The sequence below is a fragment of the Kogia breviceps genome, chromosome 18, assembly GCF_026419965.1.
Source record: "Kogia breviceps isolate mKogBre1 chromosome 18, mKogBre1 haplotype 1, whole genome shotgun sequence".
Classification (NCBI taxonomy): domain Eukaryota; kingdom Metazoa; phylum Chordata; class Mammalia; order Artiodactyla; family Physeteridae; genus Kogia; species Kogia breviceps.
Genome location: NC_081327.1, coordinates 6,088,324 through 6,111,371, shown reverse-complemented (window position 1 = coordinate 6,111,371; position 23,048 = coordinate 6,088,324). Strand labels below are relative to the sequence as shown.

At 55.2% G+C, this 23,048-nt stretch overlaps 1 protein-coding gene across 4 annotated transcripts; it reads left to right on the top strand.

Moving 5' to 3' along the window:
• Positions 1–3,846: 3,846 nt before the first annotated feature.
• On the top strand, positions 3,847–21,902 carry MED25 (mediator complex subunit 25). 4 transcript variants are annotated; one of them, XM_059044055.2, is made up of 18 exons: positions 3,847–4,068; positions 4,164–4,209; positions 4,471–4,595; positions 10,807–10,905; positions 11,325–11,445; positions 11,701–11,863; positions 11,994–12,124; positions 12,364–12,451; positions 12,545–12,738; positions 13,172–13,300; positions 13,720–13,805; positions 13,883–13,940; positions 14,042–14,149; positions 16,416–16,604; positions 16,937–17,005; positions 17,133–17,351; positions 17,605–17,788; positions 18,258–18,389. In XM_059044055.2, the coding sequence occupies exons 1-18, from the start codon at positions 3,935–3,937 to the stop codon at positions 18,353–18,355; spliced, it is 2,241 nt and encodes a 746-aa protein (XP_058900038.1). In that variant the 5' UTR covers positions 3,847–3,934; the 3' UTR covers positions 18,356–18,389. The 4 variants fall into 4 exon arrangements, with proteins under 4 accessions (XP_058900038.1, XP_058900036.1, XP_066876205.1 ...); XM_059044053.2 differs by lacking the exon at positions 18,258–18,389 and adding an exon at positions 20,095–21,902 and having other exon boundaries at positions 3,881–4,068; XM_067020104.1 differs by lacking the exons at positions 12,545–12,738; positions 18,258–18,389 and adding an exon at positions 20,095–21,902 and having other exon boundaries at positions 3,881–4,068.
• The last annotated feature ends 1,146 nt before the right edge of the window (positions 21,903–23,048 follow it).

Sequence of the window (23,048 nt, the reverse complement as noted above, 5' to 3'; positions counted from 1 at the left end):
GTTAGAAAAAGAAAAATGAAATCATTTATTTTCCAGAATCGGAAAATAATATTATTTGTAATGAATTTATACATGATAGTGTATTGTGCAGAATGTGAAAATACTCCTCCCAAAATCCTTTCCCTAAAATAAAAGCTTTACAGTTTAACACAGAATATTCACGTTTTTACAAATATGATTACTGTGTTAATGTTGTTTTCAAACTTTTTTTCGTGAAACCGTATAAATACACTTCGTCTTTTTTTTTTTTTTTTTTTGCAGTATGCGGGCCTCTCACTGCTGTGGCCTCTCCCGTTGCGGAGCACAGACACAGACTCCGGACGCGCAGGCTCAGCGGCCATGGTTCACGGGCCCAGCCGCTTCGCGGCATGTGGGATCTTCCCGGACCGGGACACGAACGCGTGTCCCCTGCATCGGCAGGCGGACTCTCAACCACTGCTCCACCAGGGAAGCCCCTAGTTTGCCTTTTTTTTATGCCCTTGTTGAATATATTTCTTATTTTATGCAGGCAATATTTATTTGTAATTACGTAAATGTTTATGATTCATGTTGCTCTCCCTCTTCCTTTTTGTCTCTCAGATCATCTTTACAGGTTAATTTAAATTTTTCCTACTTCCTGGAGTACTTCCTACTGAAAAACTGTTTCTCCCCTCACCCCATTTAAGGAACCGGCTTGCTCCCCCTCACGGAGCAAACAAGGGCACCTCTTTCTTGTTTTCGCTCCCTCCTGCTACAGCAAGAGTCCCAATAAAGGCTTACCTGAATTTCTTGTCTGGCCTCTTATCAATTTTTATTGATTAAAGAGTCCAAGGGGGGCTTCCCTGGTGGTGCAGTGGTTACAAATCCTCCTGTCAATGCAGGGGACATGGCTTCGAGCCCTGGTCTGGGAAGATCCCACACGCCGCGGAGCAACTAAGCCCCGTGCGCCACAACTACTGAGCCTGCGCTCTAGAACCCGCGAGCCACGACTACTGAGCCCAAGTGCTACAATTACTGAAGCCCACACGCTGAGAGCCTGTGCTCCACAACAAGAGAAGCCACCGCAATGAGAAGCCCGTGCACCGCAACGAAGAGTAGCCCCCACTCGCCGCAACTAGAGAAAGCCGGCGCACAGCAATGAAGACCCGATGCAGCTAAAAATAAAAATTTTTAAATTATTTTAAAAACAAAAGAGTCCAAGGACCCTGGTGGGTGACACGTGGAACCTCTGGCCAATAGCCTGTGAAGAACTGAACCCCGGTAACAATGACAAGAATAAGTATGGGAGAAGATCCTTTCTAGTGTGCCTCGAGGTGATTACAGTCCTGGCTGACACTTTGATTATAGTCTCCGAAGCAGGGGACCCAGCTAAGCCATGCCTGGATTCCGGATCTACAGAAACTGTGAAGTAACAATGTTGTTGTTTCAATCCACTAAGTTTTGGGGTAATTTGTTGCACAGCACGAGATAACTTAATGTCCTTTATTTCTCCTATTATTTTGTATATTGTGGTTCATTATGAACCTGACAATTACAGTACCTGGAGGTGGGGGACCTACATCTGTTAACTGTTGTTTCTGTGGACTCTAATTTCAATATTTGCCTCTGTGCTGGTGGTCTTTGTGATATGGATCAGAGTCCTCTAGGGAGGATTCACTTCTACTTCTGCAGGTTGTCAGGAGTGTTACTATCCTGGAACTAGATCAGCTGCCCTGGACGGCTCTTGCTTAGCTGGGGAGCTACACTTAAGTTTTACAAATCACAGCCGCCTTCAGGCTCTTGGTAATGCCAGTGCAGTCCCATCTGGGGCAGGAAGTTCGATTCCAACTGCATCTTTGTTTTAATTTGTTTCCTCTGCGGGGGAGGAAAGATACTTGAAGACTACCCATACCTCTTATGAAACCACCAATGTCACAAAAACAATGTCATATCACCTAATATAACGCCAGAAGCTGAAGTCCAGGCTAAAATATCTCATTGTTTAACTTACCGTTTGTAATAGATTAATGGAAATGGTTAAAAATCAGTTAATGGAGACAATCACGCATTCAGCTTATCTAAAGAAAAGTTTCCTTATGGTTAGGAGGGAATTTTAGGTACCATTTTAATCTCCTTACCTACTTATCGTTTTGCCTTGCTCCAACTTACTTTTATCTTCGTTATAATTTTTTAAAAATTTAATTACACGCATAAAAAAGAAGGGAGCTGCTTTAGATTAAAAGAAAATTTAAGCCATCTAAATACATGTTTGGTCATTGTTTGGATCTTGATACAAATAAAACAATTGTAAAAAGGCATTTTGAGAGATTTGGGAAAATTTGATTATGGATTTAAGTGTTCAATGATACCAAGAAATAACACAATTTTGTTAGGGGTGTTAATGGCATAGTGGTTATGTGCAAAAATATCCATCTTTTTAGAGATGCCTGTCAAGAATGTAGAGGTAAAATGGTATGTTGTGATTTGCTTTAAAAGGGTTCATCAGGGCTTCCCTGGTGGCGCAGTGGTTGAGAGTCCGCCTGCCGATGCAGGGGACACGGGTTCGTGCCCCGGTCCGGGAAGGTCCCACATGTCGCGGAGAGGCTGGGCCCGTGAACCATGGCCGCTGAGCCTGCGCGTCCGGAGCCTGTGCTCCGCAAGGGGAGAGGCCACAACAGTGAGAGGCCCGTGTACCGCAAAAAAATAAATAAATAAATAAATAAAAATAAAAGAGTTCATCAAAGAAAAAATTTAAAAGGGATCGATAAAGTACATGTGACAAAATGGTGATACTGCTGAGTGCAAAGTAATGCACTCTTTTACCTTGAAATATATTGACAAACTGCTTTGGAGCAAGTCGTTTTGGTTTCCACCCCCACTAGATCACCTCTGAGCCGGCTCATTTCACCCAAACCCTCCCACCCTAATGGACTTATTATTTCCAACTGTAATTAACATGACAAAGGTAAAATGCTATGTCATTGGACTCTCTGTTCGCACTTTTTAATTGGTGAACATGAGCGGCTTTCAGATATTTGCTATTTTTAATATTTTTTGCGTGTGAGAAAAGCCTGCTTAGTTTCCTTCCCCATTAAAAAAATAAAGTATTTCTATTTTCCTTAGTTTTTATTGATTAGTAACGTGTCTTTATGTAGTTACAATGACTTTCCCAGTTTACAGTATAATTTTCAACTTGGTTCATGGAGTCTTATGCAAATAGTTCAATATTTTCTGTTCTCCGGCTTTGCTGTAATGATAAGAAACTCTTTTTCCAGTCTTCAGGATTATACAGTGTTATGCTTTCATTTGTTACAGTTACATTTTTAATCCACCTGGAACGTATTTATGTTCTAGGCCAGTTTCTGGCTCTTCTCCCAGAAAACAACTAGCAGGTGTTGCTTAGCAACCTCCACTTGGGTTGGAGTTCGGCTTCTTTTCGGGGTGGGAAAAACAGCTGCACTCCTTTCAGAGTTGATTGCAACCTTAAATTGTTGCCTAGTAACCCCGTCTCGGATGATGTGATTGGACACTTCACACGACCCCCCCCCCCATCCCCCCAAACCAGAAAGAATTTAACAAGAAACCTAACCTCTCAGAAAACTAGGGCAGCATATGCGTTGCATAGCAACCAGATCTCCAGACCCGCCCATTGAAACCTGTCGAATGATCGCCCCGCTCAAAAATGGCGGCTGAAGCACCGCTTTCAATATATTTCGCTCTCGACAGTTCTGCCAATAATTCAGTCTTCCACATCAGGCCCCTGAAGGGGTTCGCTAGGTCCTTTTTGAGTCTTGCACACACTGGGTGCGAAAGAGAATAGAGATAAACCCACCAGCCCTGGGTGCCCCGCACAAACATGGCCGCTAGAGCGTCAACAGCGACGCAAGGGCTTCCGGCGCGGGTGCGCGCGCAGCGCAGGCGCACTTCCGCTCATCCCGCGGTGGCTACGGCGGCGGCGGCGGTTGCGGCGCGGGGCATGGTCCCCGGGTCGGAGGGCCCGGCTCGTGCCGGGGGCCTCGTAGCTGACGTGGTGTTTGTAATTGAGGGCACGGCCAACCTGGGGCCCTACTTCGAGGGGCTCCGCAAGCACTACCTGCTCCCAGCCATCGAGTGAGTGCCGTTTCCGCGACTCCAACCCCGCCCTCCGACTTTAGTTTTCCATAGTCTCTTGCCTCACCCCGACCTTTCATTTCCGACCTTCACAGGTATTTTAATGGTGGTCCTCCTGCCGAGACGGACTTCGGGGGAGACGTGAGTCTTGGGACTCTTGAGTTTGAGGGAAGAGGGCAGCTGGGAATCCGGACCCCTGGGTCTGAGAGAGGAGGGGGCGGGGACCTGGACTCCTGGGTCTGAGGGGGGAGGGACTGGGGTCTGGACTCCTGGGTCTGACGGGGGAGGGGCTGGGGTCTGGACTCCTGGGTCTAAGGGACTGGCAGCTGGGAGCCCCAACTCCCCTGAGGGAAAAGGGAGCTGGGGTCCCAGATGAAAAATTTCTCTGTTCTCCCCTTCCAGTATGGGGGGACCCAGTACAGCCTCGTGGTGTTCAACACGGTGGACTGCGCCCCAGAGTCCTACGTACAATGTCACGCTCCCACCAGCAGCGCCTATGAGTTTGTCACCTGGCTCGATGGCATTAAGTGAGCTCTTTTCTGGGCTTTGGGAAGGGTTGGGGACCCTGTGATGGACCGCGGAGGAATGGTGGCTTGGATTTGAGCTGCAGGATCCGTCCCCTCACATTAGTTGGCTGAAAAGGACTGTGATGGGATTGTGGTTTTATCCCGAAGTCACTTCTGTGGTCGGTTCTGTGTGTTTAGCTGACGTTGCTGTCTGGCTCGGAAGTAGAAAGTACTTCCCAGTCAAGGAGGCCTGTGGAACTCCAGCACCCACGTGTGATTCCTTCCTTTTCCACCTGTTGCTTCTCGTTTGTACTCTAGTTCTCCATTTTCAGATGGAAGCATTGAAGCCTGATTGCAAGAGGGGTGGGGCTAGGCCAAGATAAGCTAGGCCTCTGTGCTTTGGAATGAATTGTTGATAGTTCACATTGCAGGCTCTTGCAGGTGCAGACAGACTGGGGCCACAGCACGGCTCCACCACAACAGAACTCTCTGTCTTCTGTGTCTAATATAATTTGTCTCTAAAATGGGAAGGTTAGTAGTACTTATAGTTATCGTGTTGCTTATTCACTATTGGGTAACAGATTAAAACTTAGCAGCTTGGGACTTGCCTGGCGGTCTGGTGGTTGGGACTCCACACTGCCCCTGCAGGGGTACAGGTTGATCCCTGGCTAGGAACGAAGATCCCACGTGCCTGGAGGCGCGGCCAAAAAAAATAAACAACCAGCCTAAGACAACAGACATTTATTATCTCACGTGGTTTCTGTAAGTAAGGAATTCAGGGGTGGCTTCAATGCGTTGTTCTAGCTCAGGGTCTCTTGTGGGATTGCAGTCACCATGACTTTGGGCTGCAGTCATCCAACAGTTTGATTGCGATCGGAGGATCCATTTACAGGATGGTCACCCTATGGCTATTGGCTAGAGGCCTCGATTCCGTGCCAGATGTTAGCCACCAGGTGTCTCCATGGGGCCGCTTGAGTGTCCTCCAACAGCTGGCTTTCCTCAGCCTGAGCCAGCCAACAAAAGAGCAAAGAGGAAACCACAGAGCTTTTTATGATCAAATCTAGGAAGTCACACACCATCACTTCTATCACATTCTGTTTAGTACACAAGTCGGTCCTGCCCAGTGTTTGAGGGGGCGTGAATACTAGGAGATGAGGAGCATTGGAGACATGGTTACTGTGACTTTGTAGGGATACTTCGTGAATTAAACGTGTTGGTGACTCTTTAAAACAGTGCCTGACACGTATTAAGCGCTACCTAAGCTTTTGCTGTTGTTTCGTGTTTCGGTTTCTTGGATTGCAGGTGGATAATGGTAGTCCGAGTCTCAGCACTCTTGGGAGGATCACAGGACCTGATTTTCGTACTGTTTTCAGCTCAGGGTCTGGTCAGAGTTCATTAAATAACACCAGTTCGCTGTTATCTTTGTATGTCCCTGCAGCAAATGTTTGTTGAACACCTGCTTTGTTCCAGGCTGTGTGCGCTGGACTGGGTGCTGCACGTTCACTGCAAAGTTGACTCTTAAGTTTCCCCCTCATGGTCTTTAGAATTCATGGTCAGGGTAGAGCAGGGTTTCTCAGCGTCAGCACTGTTGACCCTTTGGGCCAAATGATTCTTCGTTACTGGGGGGCCGTACTGCGCATTGTAAGGCGTTCAGTAGCATCTCCAGCCCCTACCCCCCAGATGCCAGTGGCTACTTCCCTCCCCCAGTCTGACAAACAGAAATGTCTCCAGACGTTGTCAGGTATCTCCTTGGGGGCAGAATCCACCCCATTTGAGAACCTCTGGACTAGATTGTGGTAAGACTTGAATAATGTTGAATGGGGGCTTCTTGATGCCCAAGTCCAAGTCTGATGTCCCTCAAGACTCTAGCACCCAGCACAGGGCCAGGCACAGAGGAGGCCTAAGGAAAACTTTGTTGAACAAGTGAGTAAATGAATGAATGCCCAGAATGCACTTCATACTCTGGTTCCCCTCCCCCCCCATAAACTCCTATATAAACAACAAGACCCGACTCAAATGTCCTTCCCCTGATTCTGGCAAGCAGCCAGTTGCTCTCTCCTCTGACCCCATTGCTCCCAGGTGTTTCCCTGTCACAGTTCCACACCTCTGGACTGTGAATGTCCAGGACTTGGGTGTTTCTCCTGCTGTTTGCTTCCAGCTGGGGCCTGGGACCCAAGAGGCCTTAGGAGACCTTTGCTGAATAAATGAACGAGTGAAAGCTGTGGGGAAGATAATCACCAGAAAACCAAACCTTCTGGTGGGTGTCAGGAAAAGCAGTTAAACCTCCTTATTTAAAAATGTCAAGGGCACTGGGAAGATAAGAGGGAAATACTTTCATCCAGTATTTACCCTCCCCTTTAACCAACCTAAAATACACTGCACCAAATAAAAAAGCTTTGTGTGCTGTATGCTCACCAGAATCCTCCCAATCAGCTGATAAACGTTCTAAGCCATTATTTAATATTCATAGTCGTCACTGTTTTGTCAAGTCCTGTGTAACCATCTGAATTCAGTTTCTGTGGCATTCAGGGCTGGTCTGTAACAGAGATCACGAAGAAAGTCAGCAAGTTTTGTTCACGCTTGGAGAAATCTTATCTTTTCCTGGAACATCCATCACTTATGGAACAAAGCAGGCAGTGAGATTTTTGAAACGTCCTTTGGAGAGGTTCATTTCTGATGTTACATTTTCCTTTCTGACAAGAGGGGCGGTTCCCCCTCCCCCCTACAGCTAGTGACCCAGCATCAGAAAGGCTAGGGTAGGGACTTCCCTGGTGGCTCGACGGTTAAGAATCCGCCTGCCAACGCAGGGGACATGGGTTCAAGCCCTGGTCCGGGAAGGCTGGGCAGGGGTCTGGCAGTAGGAAGTCCTTGGTCAGAGCTGGCTGCTGTTTACGTTCCTTCAGGCCCTCTGGGGGGCTCCCGGGGCCTCTTAGCCCATGAAAGTGGGTGGTGAGGACTCAGTGGTGTGACATCGGGCAGGACAGTTGGGGGCAGAGGTGTGAGGATGAGGAGTCACTTCACTTTTACTTTATGTTTATTATTTGAAACTTTATGATATTTAAAACATTTTGCAACTGGTCATGCTTTCTCCCATTCCCCCCCTTTTTTTTTTGGCCGCACCACACAGCTTGTGGGATCGTAGTTCCCCAACCAGGGATGGAACCTGGGCCCTCGACGGTGAGAGTGCAGGCTCCTAACCACTGGGCAGCCAGGGAATTCCCTCTCCCACCCCCCATTTTTAAGTTTTTCTCATTTCTTGGCCAAAATATTTGTTATGTGTCTCTCTCTGAGCTGGTGGAAGATGGCTTATGCTTACTGTTCAATAAGAAAAAAAGCCAACTCTGGGCTCTCAAAGTGGTCAATCGCACTTTCCCTCATAAATTATTTTTTAGAAATTGAGGTGAGGGCTTCCCTGGTGGCGCAGTGGTTGAGAATCCGTCTGCTCATGCAGGGGACATGGGTTCGAGCCCTGGTCTGGGAAGATCCCACATGCCGCAGAGCTTCTAAGCCCGTGTGCCACAACTACTGAGCCTGCGCTCTAGAGCCCGCGTGCTGCTACTACTGAAGCCCGTGTGCCTAGATCCCATGCTCCGCAACAAGGGAAGCCACTATAGTGGGAAGCCCGTGCACCACAATGAAGAGTAGCCCCCACTCGTCGCAATTAGAGAAAGCCCGCATGCAGCAACGAAGACCCAACGCAGCCAGAAAACAAATAAAATAAATAAATTTATTTTAAAAAAATTGAGGTGAAATTCACATAACACACAGTCATTTTTTATTTACTTTTTAATATTTATTTTTTGCTGCGTTGGGTCTTCATTGCTGCACGTGGGCTTTCTCTAGTTGCGGCGAGCGGGGGCTACTCTCCGTTGAGGTGCGCGGGATTCTCACTGCTGTGGCTTCTCGTTGCAGAGCACGGGCTCTAGGTGTGTGGGCTTCAGTAGTTGTGGCACACGGGCTTCAGTAGTTGGGGCTCGCGGGCTCTAGATTGCAGGCTCAGTATTTCTGGTGCACAGGTTTAGTTGCTCCGCAGCATGTGGGATCTTCCCGGACCAGGACTCGAACCCGTGTCCCCTGCATTGGCAGGCGGATTCTTAGCCACTGTGCCACCAGGGAAGTCCAACACGCAGTCATTTTAAAGTGAACAGTTCAGTGGCGTTTAGTACATTCAAAATGTTGTGCAGCCACTTTCTCTGTTTAGTTCTGGAACAAATATTTTCATCACCCTAAAAGGAGACCCCGAATGCCTGAAGCAGTTGCTTCCTGTCTCTCCCTCTGCCCCCTCAGCCGTCTCCTTAGCCCCAGCCATGAAGATGGCTTGATTTCTTCCAGCACAGGAAGCTAGCAGTAGGGCGGATCCAGAGTTGGCTCATTTATCGGGGTCTCCCCCACCTCTGTGCCATTCAAATCCCTGTGCACACCGGCGTCTCGATGGTGAGGAAGAGGATGGCTGGGGAGTGGGTCGTGGGGAGGAACGGCAGTGTCGCCGGAGCACCCTGAGAGTGGGAGCCGAGGGCGGAAGTCTGCGCCGGGAAGGCATTCAGGTGGGGCACGGGGGGCCGCGCTCCGGTGGCTCGCTTGCTCAGCAGGCATCTCCCGCGACTCTGCGCGTGCTTTTAGAGCTGGCTCAGACCACTGGGTCTCCCTCACTGAGGGCTGCACCGTCTGGAGGGGAGGTGGGCTGTGGAAGGAAGATTGACATTCGCAGTATTGGGCGACACGTGATGTGATCGAGGGTGGGCCCTGAGATCAGGTGACAGGTGAGGAAGGCTTCCTGGAGGAGGGTGACACTGGGCTGGGTGTCTGGTTAGGAAAGCAGCGTTTCCACCTGCGCCAGAAGGGGCGGTGGTACGTGGTCTTGGGGCGGACGGCACAGGCAGAGGCCTGGGAACGTGGCTGATCATGTAGTCCAGGGACACCCAAGAAGCTCTGGAGGACTTGCACCCAGAGAGGATGGAGTGGAAGGTGGGCAGGGCCCCAGATGCCTAGCTGAGGGCTTGGCTCTATTCTGGCCTTGATGGCCACGGTTGGATTTGAAGCCATTTGTTTATGTAACACACAGTTCCCAAGGCCTCCCTTGTGCCAGGCTTGGCGGGGTAGAGTTGGTGAGGCTGGCGACAAGGGAGGTCACAGACTCCGTCCCTGCCTTGTTGGGGAGACAGGTGCCGACACAGACACAGGGGCCACGGTTCAGAGCAATAGGGCCCTTAGGGCTCCCAGGGTGGGGCCCAGTCTGCACAGATGTCCTTTGGGGCAAAGGGTCAGCCTTGTGACCACGTGACCCGAAGAATCATGGTGACAACAGCTGCAGTCTAGCAGAGGCCTGCCACAGGCCACACGGGGACGGACACTGGTGACCCCTCTGTAGATCAGCTGGGGGAGAAACCCAGATCTGTGTGCAGTAGTTTCCTGGGGCTGCTGTGACAGTACTAGAAACAAGGTGGCTTAAAGCAACAGAAAGTTATTGTCTTGCACTTCTGGGTCCAGGAGTCTGAGACGGGGGCAGGGCTGTGCTCCCTCTGGAACTTTAGGGGAGGGTTCCTTCCTTTCCTCTTCCAGCTTTTGGTCGCCCCAGACATTCCTTGGCCTGTGGCAGTGTCATTCTGATCTCCGCGTGGCGTTCTCCCTGTGTCTCGTCACATCCACATCGCCTTTCCTCTGAGTGTGTCTGTCTCTGTGTCCCAAGTTCCCCTTCTTATAAGAATACCCGTCATATTGGATTAAGGCCACCCTAAGGACCTCAGTGTAGCCTGTTTACCTCTGTAAAAACTCTGCTTCCAAATCAGGTCACATCCTAAGGTGTGGTGGAGGGTTAGGACTTCAGCATACCTGTTTTGGGGGACCCAATTCAACCCATAACACTGGGAAGACAGGAGGCCCCTGCACCAGGCTGGGAAGCTGGGGTGAGGCCAGCGCAGATGGCCCAGAGAGGGCAAGGTGCACAGGGACCGGGACACGGCACAGGATCCTGGGCTTAGAGTCCTGGGTCCTTTCTCTGTTCCATCCTCTGATGGGGCCTCTTGCCAGAGGTGCTGCCTTGCAGGAGATGACAAATGTCCCCTGTCCTCGTGCCAGCACTGGGGATAGAGCAGGAAACTCTGCAGTGTCCCCGTCCCAAGGTGCACGGCCTACGAAGAGGGATGGCACAGGTTCGGGCCCTTCCGTGGTGGCCCAGTGGCTGGAGGCTGGAGCCGCAGGGCCCCCCGGGGGCTGACCGCCTGGCCCCCTGCAGGTTCATGGGCGGGGGTGGCGAGAGCTGCAGCCTCATCGCAGAAGGCCTCAGCACAGCCCTGCAGCTGTTCGATGACTTCAAGAAGATGCGGGAGCAGATGTGAGTGTGCCCACGTCGGTCTCTGTCCACCTGGCACGTAACCTGCTTTGCCTGTCATGGGGCTCCACCCCCAGCCTCACTGTGGGGAGGTGGGTGGGCTCTGCGTGCTGGGCACTTGGGGCCAGGAAGCAGGCGGGGTCCAGGCGGTGTTCTGATGAGGACACCTGGCCCGTGCCCAGTCTCGGTGTCCTCATCAAAGGGGAGCCAGCTCTGGGTCTGCTCCCCGCCTTCCCTGCTTGCCGGGTATCTTAGCGTGAGCCATGAGCCTCTTCGGGGCCTCAGTGTTCTCAGCTGTGAAACAGGGGCCTGACTCCTGACTTCCTGTGGGGCGGAGGACTTGCACTTCTGCTGGTGCCGGCTCTGGGTTTTTTCTCAGGGCCCGTTGCCACGCGCTCCATGTCTTTCCTTGTCCTCGGCAGCGGCCAGACACACCGAGTCTGCCTCCTCATCTGTAACTCGCCCCCGTACCTGCTGCCTGCTGTCGAGAGCACCACGTACTCTGGGTGCACGACGGAGACTCTGGTGCAGAAGATTGGGGAGGTGAGGACCCCTGGCTCTAAGCGGGGAGGGCTGGGGCCTGCCGTCCTGGGTCACAGGATCGCCACAGACTCCGTGGCCAGCTCTGCTGGCTCCTGTTGGAAGAACTATAACCCAGAATTCGCTGGGGCAGCTAATACAGGTCTTGGGATCCCCTGTCCCAAAGCCTGATGGGATTTGGTTTTAGGGCCCAGCAGGTGTGACAGCCAGGGCTTGGCCTGGTGGCTTTGTCCTGACTGCTTGTTCCCTCTTTTGTAGCGAGGAATCTACTTCTCCATCGTGTCTCCCCGGAAGCTGCCTGCCTTGCGGCTTCTGTTCGAGAAGGCAGCTCCCCCGGCCATGCTGGAGCCGCTGCAGCCGCCAGCAGATGTGAGCCAGGACCCACGGCACATGGTGCTGGTGCGGGGGCTTGTGCTGCCAGGTGAGGCCCGGGTGCTTCTGGGGGGAAGGGGGTGGGAGGGGCGTCCTCCTCGGCTCCTTCTGACTCGAATTTTCTTCCCGTCTCTCAATCCCCTTCTTGTGGGGCTCGATCGTCCATCCTTGGCTCTCAGTCGGAGGTGGCTCAGCCCCCGGCCCCCTGCAGCCGAAGCAGCCTGTGCCCCTGCCTCCAGCACCACCCTCGGGGGCCGCGCTCTCAGCAGCCCCCCAGCAGCCTCTGCCCCCTGTGCCCCAGCAGTACCAGGTGCGAACATCACCAGGGAAGGGACACGCTCCTGGGGCTTTGCGGGAGCCCTGGCCCCTTGGGCGAGACCTAGCTGGGTGTTGGGCCTTGGGGGTGATGGCGTCTCCCTTGAGACACCTGGAGGGCAGAACTTTTAGGGCTAGGGAATCACGTCCCTGTGGGGTGATGGCAGTCACGAGCTCCTGCGATATTGGGGCCGGGGAGGGTGGTCCTCACCAGCCCCTCCCCTCTACCGCCAGGTCCCTGGGAACCTGAGTGCAGCCCAGGTGGCTGCCCAGAATGCAGTGGAGGCTGCCAAGAGCCAGAAGGCTGGGCTGGGCCCTCGCTGTGAGTCCTGGGCGGGGGTGTGGCGGGGCGGGGGGGCAGCCGGGCCACTCTCCACACACCTGCCCCCACCGCTTCCCTTGGTCTCTCCCACAGTCTCGCCCATCAACCCCCTTCAGCAAGCCGCTCCAGGAGTGGGTCCCCCCTACAGCCAGGCCCAGGCACCCCCACTGCCCCCAGGGCCCCCCGGTGCCCCCAAGCCACCTCCTGCTTCCCAGCCCAGCCTGGTCTCCACTGTGGCCCCTGGCCCGGGCCTGGCCCCCCCTGCACAGCCAGGGGCACCATCCATGGTAGGTACCTGCCTTCTGGCTGCTAACACAGAGCAGGGGAGGAGCAGTTGGCCTTTCTGAGGAGGGCCCGAGGGCACGTGGGTCCTGTTGTTCAGGGTCCTCAGGGGCTCGTGGAGCTCGTGCTGTAAGCAACACTGAGACTAGCGGGTCCGGGGGCAGAATCATAGGGTTTGTGGTTCCGGGTGGGTGAAGGCTGTTCCGAGGAGCCCAAGGGGTCCTGGGAGTGCGGGACATCAGGGGCTTGAGAGTCTGAATCCTACGGGGTCAGACTGTTTATGGTCCCAGGCACGGCCCAGTGGCGTTCTGGGCCTGGGGGTGCGGAGGAAGGGGCCTCCGTCCCGTTCTGCTTGTTGGTTTGTCCCTCTCTCGGGACGCTCCCTCCCAGGAGATGATCTGACCCTGCCCCATGGCCCTCCTTCCTCCCCTCCATCAGGCGGGCACCGTGGCCCCAGGCGGGGTGAGTGGCCCTTCTCCGGCCCAGCTTGGGTCCCCGGCCCTCGGCGGGCAGCAGTCAGTCTCCAACAAACTCCTGGCCTGGAGCGGGGTCCTCGAGTGGCAGGAGGTGAGTGGATCCATAGGGCCAGGCCTGGTAGGGTGCAGGGTTAGGCCGGGGCCCCCATGGGGTCGTGGGACTTGTGGTCCTGAGGATAGTCCCAAGGACACGTGGGATTTAGATTTATAGCCCGGAATTCAGGATTAAGATAGGTCTTGGATTCTCGATCCAGGGAAGATCCAGGGGATGGTGGCATCTAGGGGACAGAGGGCTGTGGGATTCGGGGGCAAGAGGAGGAGCCCCAGCGTTTGTGGAATTTGAAGCCTAGAGGATTGTGGGATTGATGGTCTGGCGGAGGGGCCCAGGGCTTGTGGGACTTAAACTGGGGTGGGGGTCCTGAGCTTCGGGGCTCCCAGGGTAGGGCAGGAGGGGCCAAAGGGATGGCGGCTCGGGGCCTTTCTCACTGTGACGTGCCCTTCTTCCCTCAGAAGCCCAAACCTGCCTCCGTGGACGCCAACACCAAGCTGACTCGCTCACTGCCTTGTCAGGTCTACGTGAATCACGGCGAGAACCTGTGGGTGCCTGCTGGGGGTGAGGTGGGCGGTGAGCCGGGTGGGCGTCTTCCTGACGCCCCTCCTCCTGTCGCCCCAGGAAAGCGGAGCAGTGGCCCCAGAAGCTGATCATGCAGCTCATCCCGCAGCAGCTGCTGGTGAGCGGCGGGGGGGCACAGCCGCCCCCCCCCTCCCGCCTCTGCCCTCCCCGCCTCACGTCCCCGCTCCGCACGCCGGCTGACGTCAGTGTCTCCCGCAGACCACCCTGGGCCCTTTGTTCCGGAACTCAAGGATGGTCCAGTTCCACTTCACCAACAAGGACCTGGACTCCCTCAAAGGCCTCTACCGCATCATGGGCAACGGCTTCGTGAGTGCGCTGGGCGGTGGGGCAGGTGGCCGCTCCCCGTCCTCCTGGGCCCAAGGGAGCCAGTTTTGATGGTGGGGCTGCCTTTGTGACCTCGGGTTCCTCCGCCTTAGCTGCTGCTTTTTATAATTACAACATGCACCAGATTGAGGTCTGTTCCATGTTAAAACCGGTGGCTCTGATGGGGGTTTGCTGGGTTGGCTTCCTGGGGCCAAGAACGACAGAAAATGTATTCTCTCACACTTACGGGAAAGAGGAGTCTGAATGAAATCAGGATGTCAGCAGGGCCACTCTCTGAAGCCTCTAGGGGAAGACCCTTCCTTGCCTTCTACAGCTGGTAGCCCCCGGCGGGGTTGGCTTTAGGCAGCAAAACTCCAGTCTCTGTTTCCTTTGGCACATGGCTGTCTTCCGTCTGTGTGTTCCTTCCCTGTGTGTGTGTCTCTGTCGTCTTATGAGGACACCAGTTATTTGGATTGGGTCTGCTTTAATGGTCTCATCCTAACTTGTTACATCTGCAAACACCCTATTTCCAAATAAGGTCACATTGACAGGTGCTGGGGTTTGGAACTTCAGCATATCTTTTTGGAGGATATAGTTCAACTCATAACACTGAGGGAGGCTCTCTAAATAGAGCAGAACCAGTTAATGGGTACATCCTGTGGACCTGGCACTTTTCTAGGAGAGGGGACTTTTGGTGGATTACCTCATGGAATCCTCAGGAAAATTCTACAAAGAAGGTGATCCTGAGAGTTGGGGATACTTCCAACTGCAAATAGCAATACATCCAACCAGCAGAGTTTTTAGAGCAGATAGATGATTGGGGTGGAGGCTTAAAACAACAGTTTACTCTTTCTCCTAGTCCTGTGTGTGTCAGCTGGGCTCAGCTGGGCTAGTCTTGCTTGGGGACTCTTGTGGGGGTGACCATCAGGTGGCGGCTGAGACTGGTCATCGGAAAGCTCGCCTGGGCTGGAGGTGCAAGATGGCCCACTCACGTGGTGCTGTCAGTCGGGTTCAGCTGGGCCTGGCCATCCGGGTGCCCTCACGTGGCCACCCCGTGCGGCTTGGGCTTCTCCACAGCATGGCAGCTGGGTTCTGAGAGGGATGTCCCCAAAGCGAGCATCGTATGAGCAGGCATTCATTTGTGACATGTAACAGAACATCCAGAGGTGAGCAGCTCTCAGGGTTAGTTATGTAGCCCCATGATGTCAGGGCCAGGATCTCTGGGGTTCTCTTGGCTTCTCTCTCGTGGTTGTAAGATGGCTTTCGAAGCTCGAGGACTCTTGTTTGACTTGATGTAGGAAGGCAAGAAGGAGGCGTGGCATCAGCCGTGTATTTCCCTTTCTTTAGGAAAGCATTTTCCCACACTCTCAGGCAGGCTTCCGTTCACGTCTTGGGCCAGACCCAGGCCACTGGGCCACCCCTGGCTGCATAGGAGAGCATCAGGGAACAGGCACCCATGAGTGCACTGGGACCCAGACATGTTGCTACCCAAACGGAATCGGGGTTCTCTACCCAGGGGAGGGCAGATGGTAGGCAACTAGCAGGGTCTGCCTCGTGTGAGAAAGCAAGGCTTACTTGGCCAAGGTTCTGCAGGGGTGACCTCAGTCTTATCAGCCCCTCCTCCCCCAAGAGCCCACCTTCCTGGACACCCTGCGTATTACGGCCTCCCCTGACATTTGCTAATGTTTCCCGGGCACTTCCCGTGCATCCAGCCACGGGCAGGACGCCTGGTGTGTATCGGCGCATCCCAGACCCACATCCTGTGTGACGTCAGTGCTGCGACCTGCGGTTCTCAGTGCAGGTGCTGAGGCCGAGAGGGTGTGGCGCCCCCAAGGGCCTCTTGGATTCCCAGTCAGTCCTGTATCTGCCACCACCATCGATCTCATGATTCCAGTGTCAGCTCTGTGTTGAAGCCCCTCCCTCTCTGCCGTGAGCCCTCCCAGTGGGGCTTTGAGGAGGGCAGCCTCCCGCGGTGTGGGGTTGGGGGGACTTCCTCTCTGCTCTGCTGCCCGGTGGTCGGCAAGTGCCCAAGTGAACAGGTGCCCAGCTTCGCCCTGTTCCTTTGGGCACCCAGTTCTCTGGAACAGCCTCAAGCCAAACCTTGAGTCTCCTCAACCTTTCAGGACAGAAAGCTTGCCACTCCTGGCCCGTGGGGCCTCTAGAACCATCTGAAACCCGGAGGGGCGGGGGGCATGCTCCTGCGGGCTGTGACCAGCGCCAGCCCTCTCCCCATGCACGCGGCCCCCGCCCACATCTCCCTCTCCCGCAGGCCGGCTGCGTGCACTTCCCGCACACGGCCCCCTGCGAGGTGCGCGTGCTGATGCTCCTGTACTCGTCCAAGAAGAAGATCTTCATGGGCCTCATTCCCTACGACCAGAGCGGCTTCGTCAACGGCATCCGGCAGGTCATCACCAACCACAAGCAAGTCCAGCAGCAGAAGCTGGAGCAGCAGCGCGGGGTGAGCGCGCGGCTCCCCGGCCCCAGAGCTCACGCACGGCCAGACCCCGCAGCGCCCTCCTGGGGCTCCGGGCTGGGCACTTACTCCTGCCAAGTTCAGTCCCGTCCCCGTGTTGCCGTGCACCATGTCTCTCCTTTTTTAGTCTTCTTGTCGAATCTTCAAGACACAGCTCCCTCTGGGGGACCTGGGAACGTAAGGTTTATCTCCCAGACCCGCCTCCCCGCTGCAGAAAAGGTCCCCAGCTCCCGACAGGTTCCCTCTCAGGGCGCAGACCCTCCCCGACATGGGGACGCCCTGCCAGCCGCTGATCTGCTTCCTCTCTCCCCACACAGATGACACAGCAGGCACCCCCTGGGCTGGGCCCCATTCTGGAGGACCAGGCAAGGCCCTCGCAGAACCTGGTGAGGACGGGGCCAGTGGGGTCGGGGCCCGGGCGGGGGAGGTCCCAGAGGAGGCTGTGATTCTGACCCCACCACAGAGGACAAGGTTTCTGGGGGCTCTCTCCTCACCCCCGTCTCTTCCCGTCAGCTCCAGCTCCGCCCGCCACAGCCCCAGCCGCAGGGTACCGTGGGGGCCTCTACGGCCACGGGGCAGCCGCAGCCCCAGGGTGCTGCCCAGGCGCCCCCGGGCGCCCCACAAGGCCCTCCTGGAGCGGCCCCTGGCCCGCCCCCTCCCGGACCCATCCTTCGGCCCCAGAACCCCGGGGCCAACCCCCAACTGCGGAGCCTCCTCCTCAACCCGCCACCGGTGAGATTTGAGGGCGGGGGGCAGATGGGAGTTGTGGGTCCTGGGCCTTGACAGTTTGATTTCTCTCATCTTGGAGGCGGGAGGTTGGTTTGATCGGAGGGTGTGACTGGTGGCCCACCCGGCTCCTCCCCACGTGTCTTACGTGGGCTTCTGCTAAGATTCCTTGGAAGAAAGACCAGAAGCTACCCGAGGGGCTGGGGGAGGTGGGGGCTCTCCACCAGGGGCCTCTGAGCTGCCTTCCTTGTTCTCCCAGCCCCAGACTGGGGTGCCCCCACCTCAGGCCTCCCTCCACCACCTCCAGCCACCAGGGGCCCCTGCACTGCTGCCCCCACCACACCAGGGCCTGGGGCAGCCCCAGCTGGGGCCCCCACTCCTGCACCCACCGCCACCGGCCCAGTCTTGGTCTGCACAGCATCCCCCGAGAGCTCCACTGCCAGGTAAGGGGGTTCGGGGGAGGCCAGGGTCCTGGACTGAGTATCCCAACAGCCCCTGGACCGGAGCCCCAAGACCAATGACTTCTGGGAAGTAAAGTTGTGGGACTGAAGAATAGTGGGTCCCCCGTGGCTCTTGGGCTCTTAAGGGCTCCTGGGAAATACAGGCCAGGGGACCAAGGAGGCAGGAGCTCTCCCCACCATTCCCCTCCTGCGTGTCTTCCTCGGGTTGCTGGGAAACTTAGTCTTAGGGCCAGAGAGGTATATTGGGGGATGGGCTTCCAAAGGCTTTCCAAAGGGAAACAGACTATCTGTGGTCACACGGCGTCAGAAGGCGCCTCTCTGGGTCCCCCCAGGGCTTCCTAGACCACTCAGTGCCTTGGGCTCCTAGAGGAGGAGGGAGGAAGCAGGCCCAGGGCCCTCCAGGGCCCCAGGGACTACTGGGAGATGCAGTCCCTTCCCCACTGCCCCCCAGGTCAGATGCTGCTCAGCGGGGGTCCCCGGGGCCCGGTCCCCCAGCCGGGCCTGCAGCCCAGCGTCATGGAGGACGACATCCTCATGGACCTCATCTGAACCCCCGACACCCAATAAAGTTCCTTTTAACACACGCCCCGGCTCCCGTCACTGACATCCCCCAGGACTGGGCAGGAGGAGACGGGGGGAGACACCTCTGTCCTTGTTCTCGCTTCAACAGACGTCCCCGAGGCCCCGGGCTGGTGAGGCCAGGGCCGTGGCGGCGAGTCAGGCAGTCTGGTGCAGCCTGGCTCCAGGGAGATGTGGAGGCAGCAGGCAGGGCTCCCAGGACCACGTGCGCTCGTGGAGCTAGAGAGGGTGCCAGCTGGGCCCGGAGGAGGCCTCTGAGCCAGCTGGGCTCGGCAGCATCTGTGAGAAGCAGGAGTCAGGGAGGCTGGGAATGAAGGCGGTGGCGGTCTAGGTGTGGAGACCCCAGAAATGAGCGTGTGGGGGAGGAGGAAGCTTGGGGTGGTCAGAGGAGCAGGTCAGTCTGTGCTTCTGGAGCACGAGCGTAAGGGAGGGTGGGCAAGCGCCAGGCGGCACGGGGCTCAGATTCCAAACCAAGCAGCTGGAGGCTTGTCCAGGGGACGCAGAAGAGCTGCAGGAGGCCGCGGGCAGGGCCAGGCCTGCGTCGGCTGGCTCTCAGAAAGCCCCCTCTGGGCTATGGGATGTGATGGGGCAGGACGGAAGGCAGGTAGGGGTCTGGGGCAATTTCCCTGGGGAGAGGAGAGGCCAGAGGAGGGGCTGGGCTGAGTCGGGGGGGCAGGAGGGGTGAGGCTAGAGACTGGTGTGCTGTGCGAAGAAAGCTGGGGGTGTGCGGGTGGGGTGGAGGGCGGTGCCCAGGACCTGGCCTGGGTGTGTGGTAGACAGTGGGCCTCCCTGAGGCAGGGAGCTGGGAGAAGGAGCCAATAGTGAGGGCTGATGGTCCAGGGACATCCAGGTGACCGAGGTCGTGTTGGGAGCTCAGGATGTGTGTCCTTAGCGACAGTATTACGTTTGGTGGTTGAAGACGCCAGAACGGATGAGGTCTCATGGAGAGGGCAGGCTCCAGGTCCCAGGCAGAGACCTACCTTCCAGGGCTTTGGACAGGGTGGACAGAGGAGCCGTCCTGGTGATGGGAATCCCGGCAGGAACGTCAGGAGGATGGAATGAGGCAAGGGACCTCGGGTCGTCCTTAGAGAGACGTCCAGGGGGCAGCTGGATACAGACACGTGGTTGGAGCACAGGGGTGCTCTGGCCTGGGGGCAGAAAATTAATTGTCAGTTGTCAGACCCAGAGCAGTGTTGCTCAGAGCGTGGTCCACGGCTGGACCACCAGCATCCGCATTGTTTGAGACGCCGGTTAACATCAGATTCCCGGGCCCCGTCTCGGGAGAGAGGTTGCAATCTGGTGGCCTGTGGGCCACTCTACAGATGAGTTTTGTTTGGCCTTCCCTGTGTTAGCATATGTGGCATTTTTTTCCGTAACAAGTTAGTTGTGAAAATCAGGATGATTCATACGCACGCACACGCGCACACACACACACACACACAAAATCTGCAGTCTTGGCTTCTTCTGACAAGTCAGAAGATTTGGCACCCCTGGGCCCGCCCTTCTGCCTAGCAAACAACGGGCTGGAGCTGCCCCTTTCCATGGGGCGTGTGCTCTCTGGTTCGCCACGGTCCCCACCACTCCCTCTTGACTCCCCTACCACGAGGCAGGAGGCTGTTGCCTTTGGCACGGGGCTTGAGCTGTTGTTGTTCCTGTGGTAGCATTTGGAGACAGTGAAATCTTTCTTGTACCCATGTCTCTACCAAAAGTGGCAAAACGAAAGAGAGAACGAGAGGGCCACGTGTTTCGAGAGAAATGGGAGCGAGCCTATTTCTTTGTGGAGGTGAAGAGCATGCCTACGTGCTTAATATGCAAAAAAATCGTGTCTGTGTTGAAAGAATACAACCTGAGGCGTCACTATGAATCCAAGCACAGTAAGAGCTTCGACCAGTACACAGAGCAGACGCGAGACGCGATACTCAATGAACTGAAAAAGGGCCTCAAGTGTCAGTAGGGCTGGTTTGGGGAAGCGGACGGGAGCAGTGGCACGGCTGCCACACACAGTTCCGGAATCACGTGAAAAGAGTCACCTGGGCATTCCAGCCTACGACAGCAAGTTTATAAGGGAGCAGAGATGACGCCTCCCAAACAGAAACTCATACGTCTGTCTGGACCATCCTTTAAGTCTAGCAGGCGTCTGCGTCCCATGGGGAGGTGAAGAGAAATCCGAGGACTGACAAGTCCAGTTGCTTGAACGAGTCAAATCAATCGTGGCCTTTTCTATCGCTGCTCATGAACTGTTACCACCCAGTTAGGTTTATTTATTTGTGGTGTGGAGAATCTCGATGTGACCGAAGAAATCTGTGACACGGTGCCCAGGCAGGCCCGACACCGGGAAGTGACCTGTTTTCTGTGTGTTGAGAGAAATGCAGTTTCACGGAGACTGGTCAAGATGCCTGAGCACAGCTACAGACCGTGGCGGTGATCAAACGATCAGTGTCACACGGGACCGACGGGACGCCTCGATCCGAGGACTCGGGTCGTTGCATCAGTCACCGGGCACTGACCTTACTAGGAAAGTCAGTGGCACACACGACACGACGTCCGTGACAGGCTCGTGTACCTTCACCACGGGCAGGCTGGTGATGAACTTGACCCGAGGTGTTTTATAGAAGCTCTGTGACCTGGTCGTCACAGGACGTGTGGAAGCAGTCTGAACCGTTGCAGTCCAGCCACTTGGTTCATTTCAGATGAGGCAGAAGCCACACCTTGGTTCCCCTGAGAAGGTCGGTCAGAGACTTTTGATCGAGGTTCCAACCCTTCTGAACACTCTCTTTTCTCCGCAAGGACGTACACAAACAGCTACTTGAATGTATGATCGTGTTCACCCAGTCCTGGCAAAAATGGGGAAGTCGTTGGCAGGGAATATTCTGACTCCCTTTCGTTGCTGCAGTTGGTTTCCAGAAACGAAAGACATGGCCCAGACCACGTTCACCCAACTCGTGGGGTTAAAGACCAAATTCCCCCAAGGGCTCTTCGCATCCAGATTTGATGAAAATGAACACTGTCCACTTTGCCTTTGTCGGTTAATGTCGATCGTGTGAATGCAGACCGCAAGTAGCAGTTACTGAACGAACTACAGGGCAGTAAGCTGCTGGTTCCCGAGTGGGTCCCGTCGGAAGATGACAGCCCTGCACCACTCCAGTAGTTGTCCTGGATCTCCATGTGTGGAAGCGGCCACGCTTGTGAACAGCCGTTTTCTGTTACAAAACTGAATCAAGTTCAATATCGCTCCCAGCTTCAGGAGCCCAGGTTGAATCCTCAACCACCCATCCCACCATGACATCCAAGGCCTGACGTTGACATCTGGGGGCGGCAGGGATGATGTCCGCCTCCCGGCCTCAAGTCTGGGAGCAGAAGAGTTATGACAGAAAAAAAATTTTAGTAATTAAATATTTCTATTTTTCAATTTGTATTTTTTCAATTTTGGATTTGAAGTATAAACTCCAGTATCATACATGTTTGTATTATGTTCCATGCATTCACCAGAGTTCAGTAAAGATTCCATTTGATTGTATTTCTGGCCGTCGACTTTTCTTATACCTGGCAAGTTCACTCATTTATGTGGCCCACCTGGCTCCTGCCGGCATTTGAGTTTACGATCCCTGCCCTAGAACCATCTAGAACCATCTAGAACCGTCGAAGCAAATCCATCCGGGGGTGGGAGGGAGGCTGGGCGTCGGCATTTGGAACAAGCGCCCGCGGCGATTCTGATGCAGATGAGCGATGGAGCAGGAGATCCCAGTGGCGGTCGAAGGAGGGAAAAGCGGGTGAGGTTTCCCGGGCAGCGTGTGTAGCAGGGGTTTTTGAAAACTCAGATGGCCCCAGGGACCAGGCAGGTGATGGAAATGTGTGACGCGGACGGGTGTAAGACGACAAGGATTGATGGGGACTGTGGCGAACTTGGGGAGTGCTTGCCCCGCCTAACTGCATTCAAATTAAAACCCAAAAACACTGTGAGGACCAAACAAAATCCGCTGGTGGGTCTCACGAGGCCGCCGGGCCGCCATTTTGTGACCTCTGGAAGAAGAAGACGCGAGAGCAAAGGACAGAGGCCAGAGGAGGACCCGCGGGTGAGGGTTGGGTGGGGGCCGGGGGACAGGGGGAGCAGGCAGGCACGTGTGTTTTGCAAGCCGAGTTTTTGAGGAGAGAGTGGTCGACGGTGTCCAAAGCCGCTAGAAGGGAAGAAGGCCAGCAGGCGGCAGCCTGTGCCGTTCCCGCCAGGGTGGACATTGCCCTGCAGGGAAACACAGGCTCGAGTCCATCTGGGACAAATTGATCAGACAAAGAAATGCTTCCAGTCACTGGTCTGGCCGTTGTGGGCCTATGAGGCCCTCTTGACCTCAGCACCCAATTAGAGGAGCCCAAGGGACTGTCACAGTGTCATCACGGGTGCATATCATACGCAGGGTGAGGCAGAAGAAAGCCCTTGGTTATGGGCGGGCCCGGAGAGTGGAGGTCTAGACACGGAGAACTCACCTCCCCACGTTTCACAGCCAGGGTGTAGACAAACAGCCTTTAAAGTACCCCTGAGAACCGGCCGACGCTGACAGAGCAAATCTTTCTGGAGCATTTTTCTCTGGGCACGAGGTACTTGTTAAAGCTGCTGAAGTGTAGAAGAAATGGTGCAAACCTTAGCACCTCGGGTGTTTAGACTCCAGCT

What these genes read in the sequence shown, in the direction of transcription:
- MED25 (XM_067020103.1), top strand. Translation starts at nt 3,935, where the DNA reads ATGGTCCCCGGGTCGGAGGGCCCGGCTCGTGCCGGGGGCCTCGTAGCT. An exon ending in TACCTGCTCCCAGCCATCGA is followed by an intron (nt 4,069 to 4,163) that starts GTGAGTGCCGTT and finishes CGACCTTCACAG; the next exon opens with GTATTTTAATGGTGGTCCTC. An exon ending in TGGTGCAGAAGATTGGGGAG is followed by an intron (nt 11,446 to 11,700) that starts GTGAGGACCCCT and finishes CCTCTTTTGTAG; the next exon opens with CGAGGAATCTACTTCTCCAT.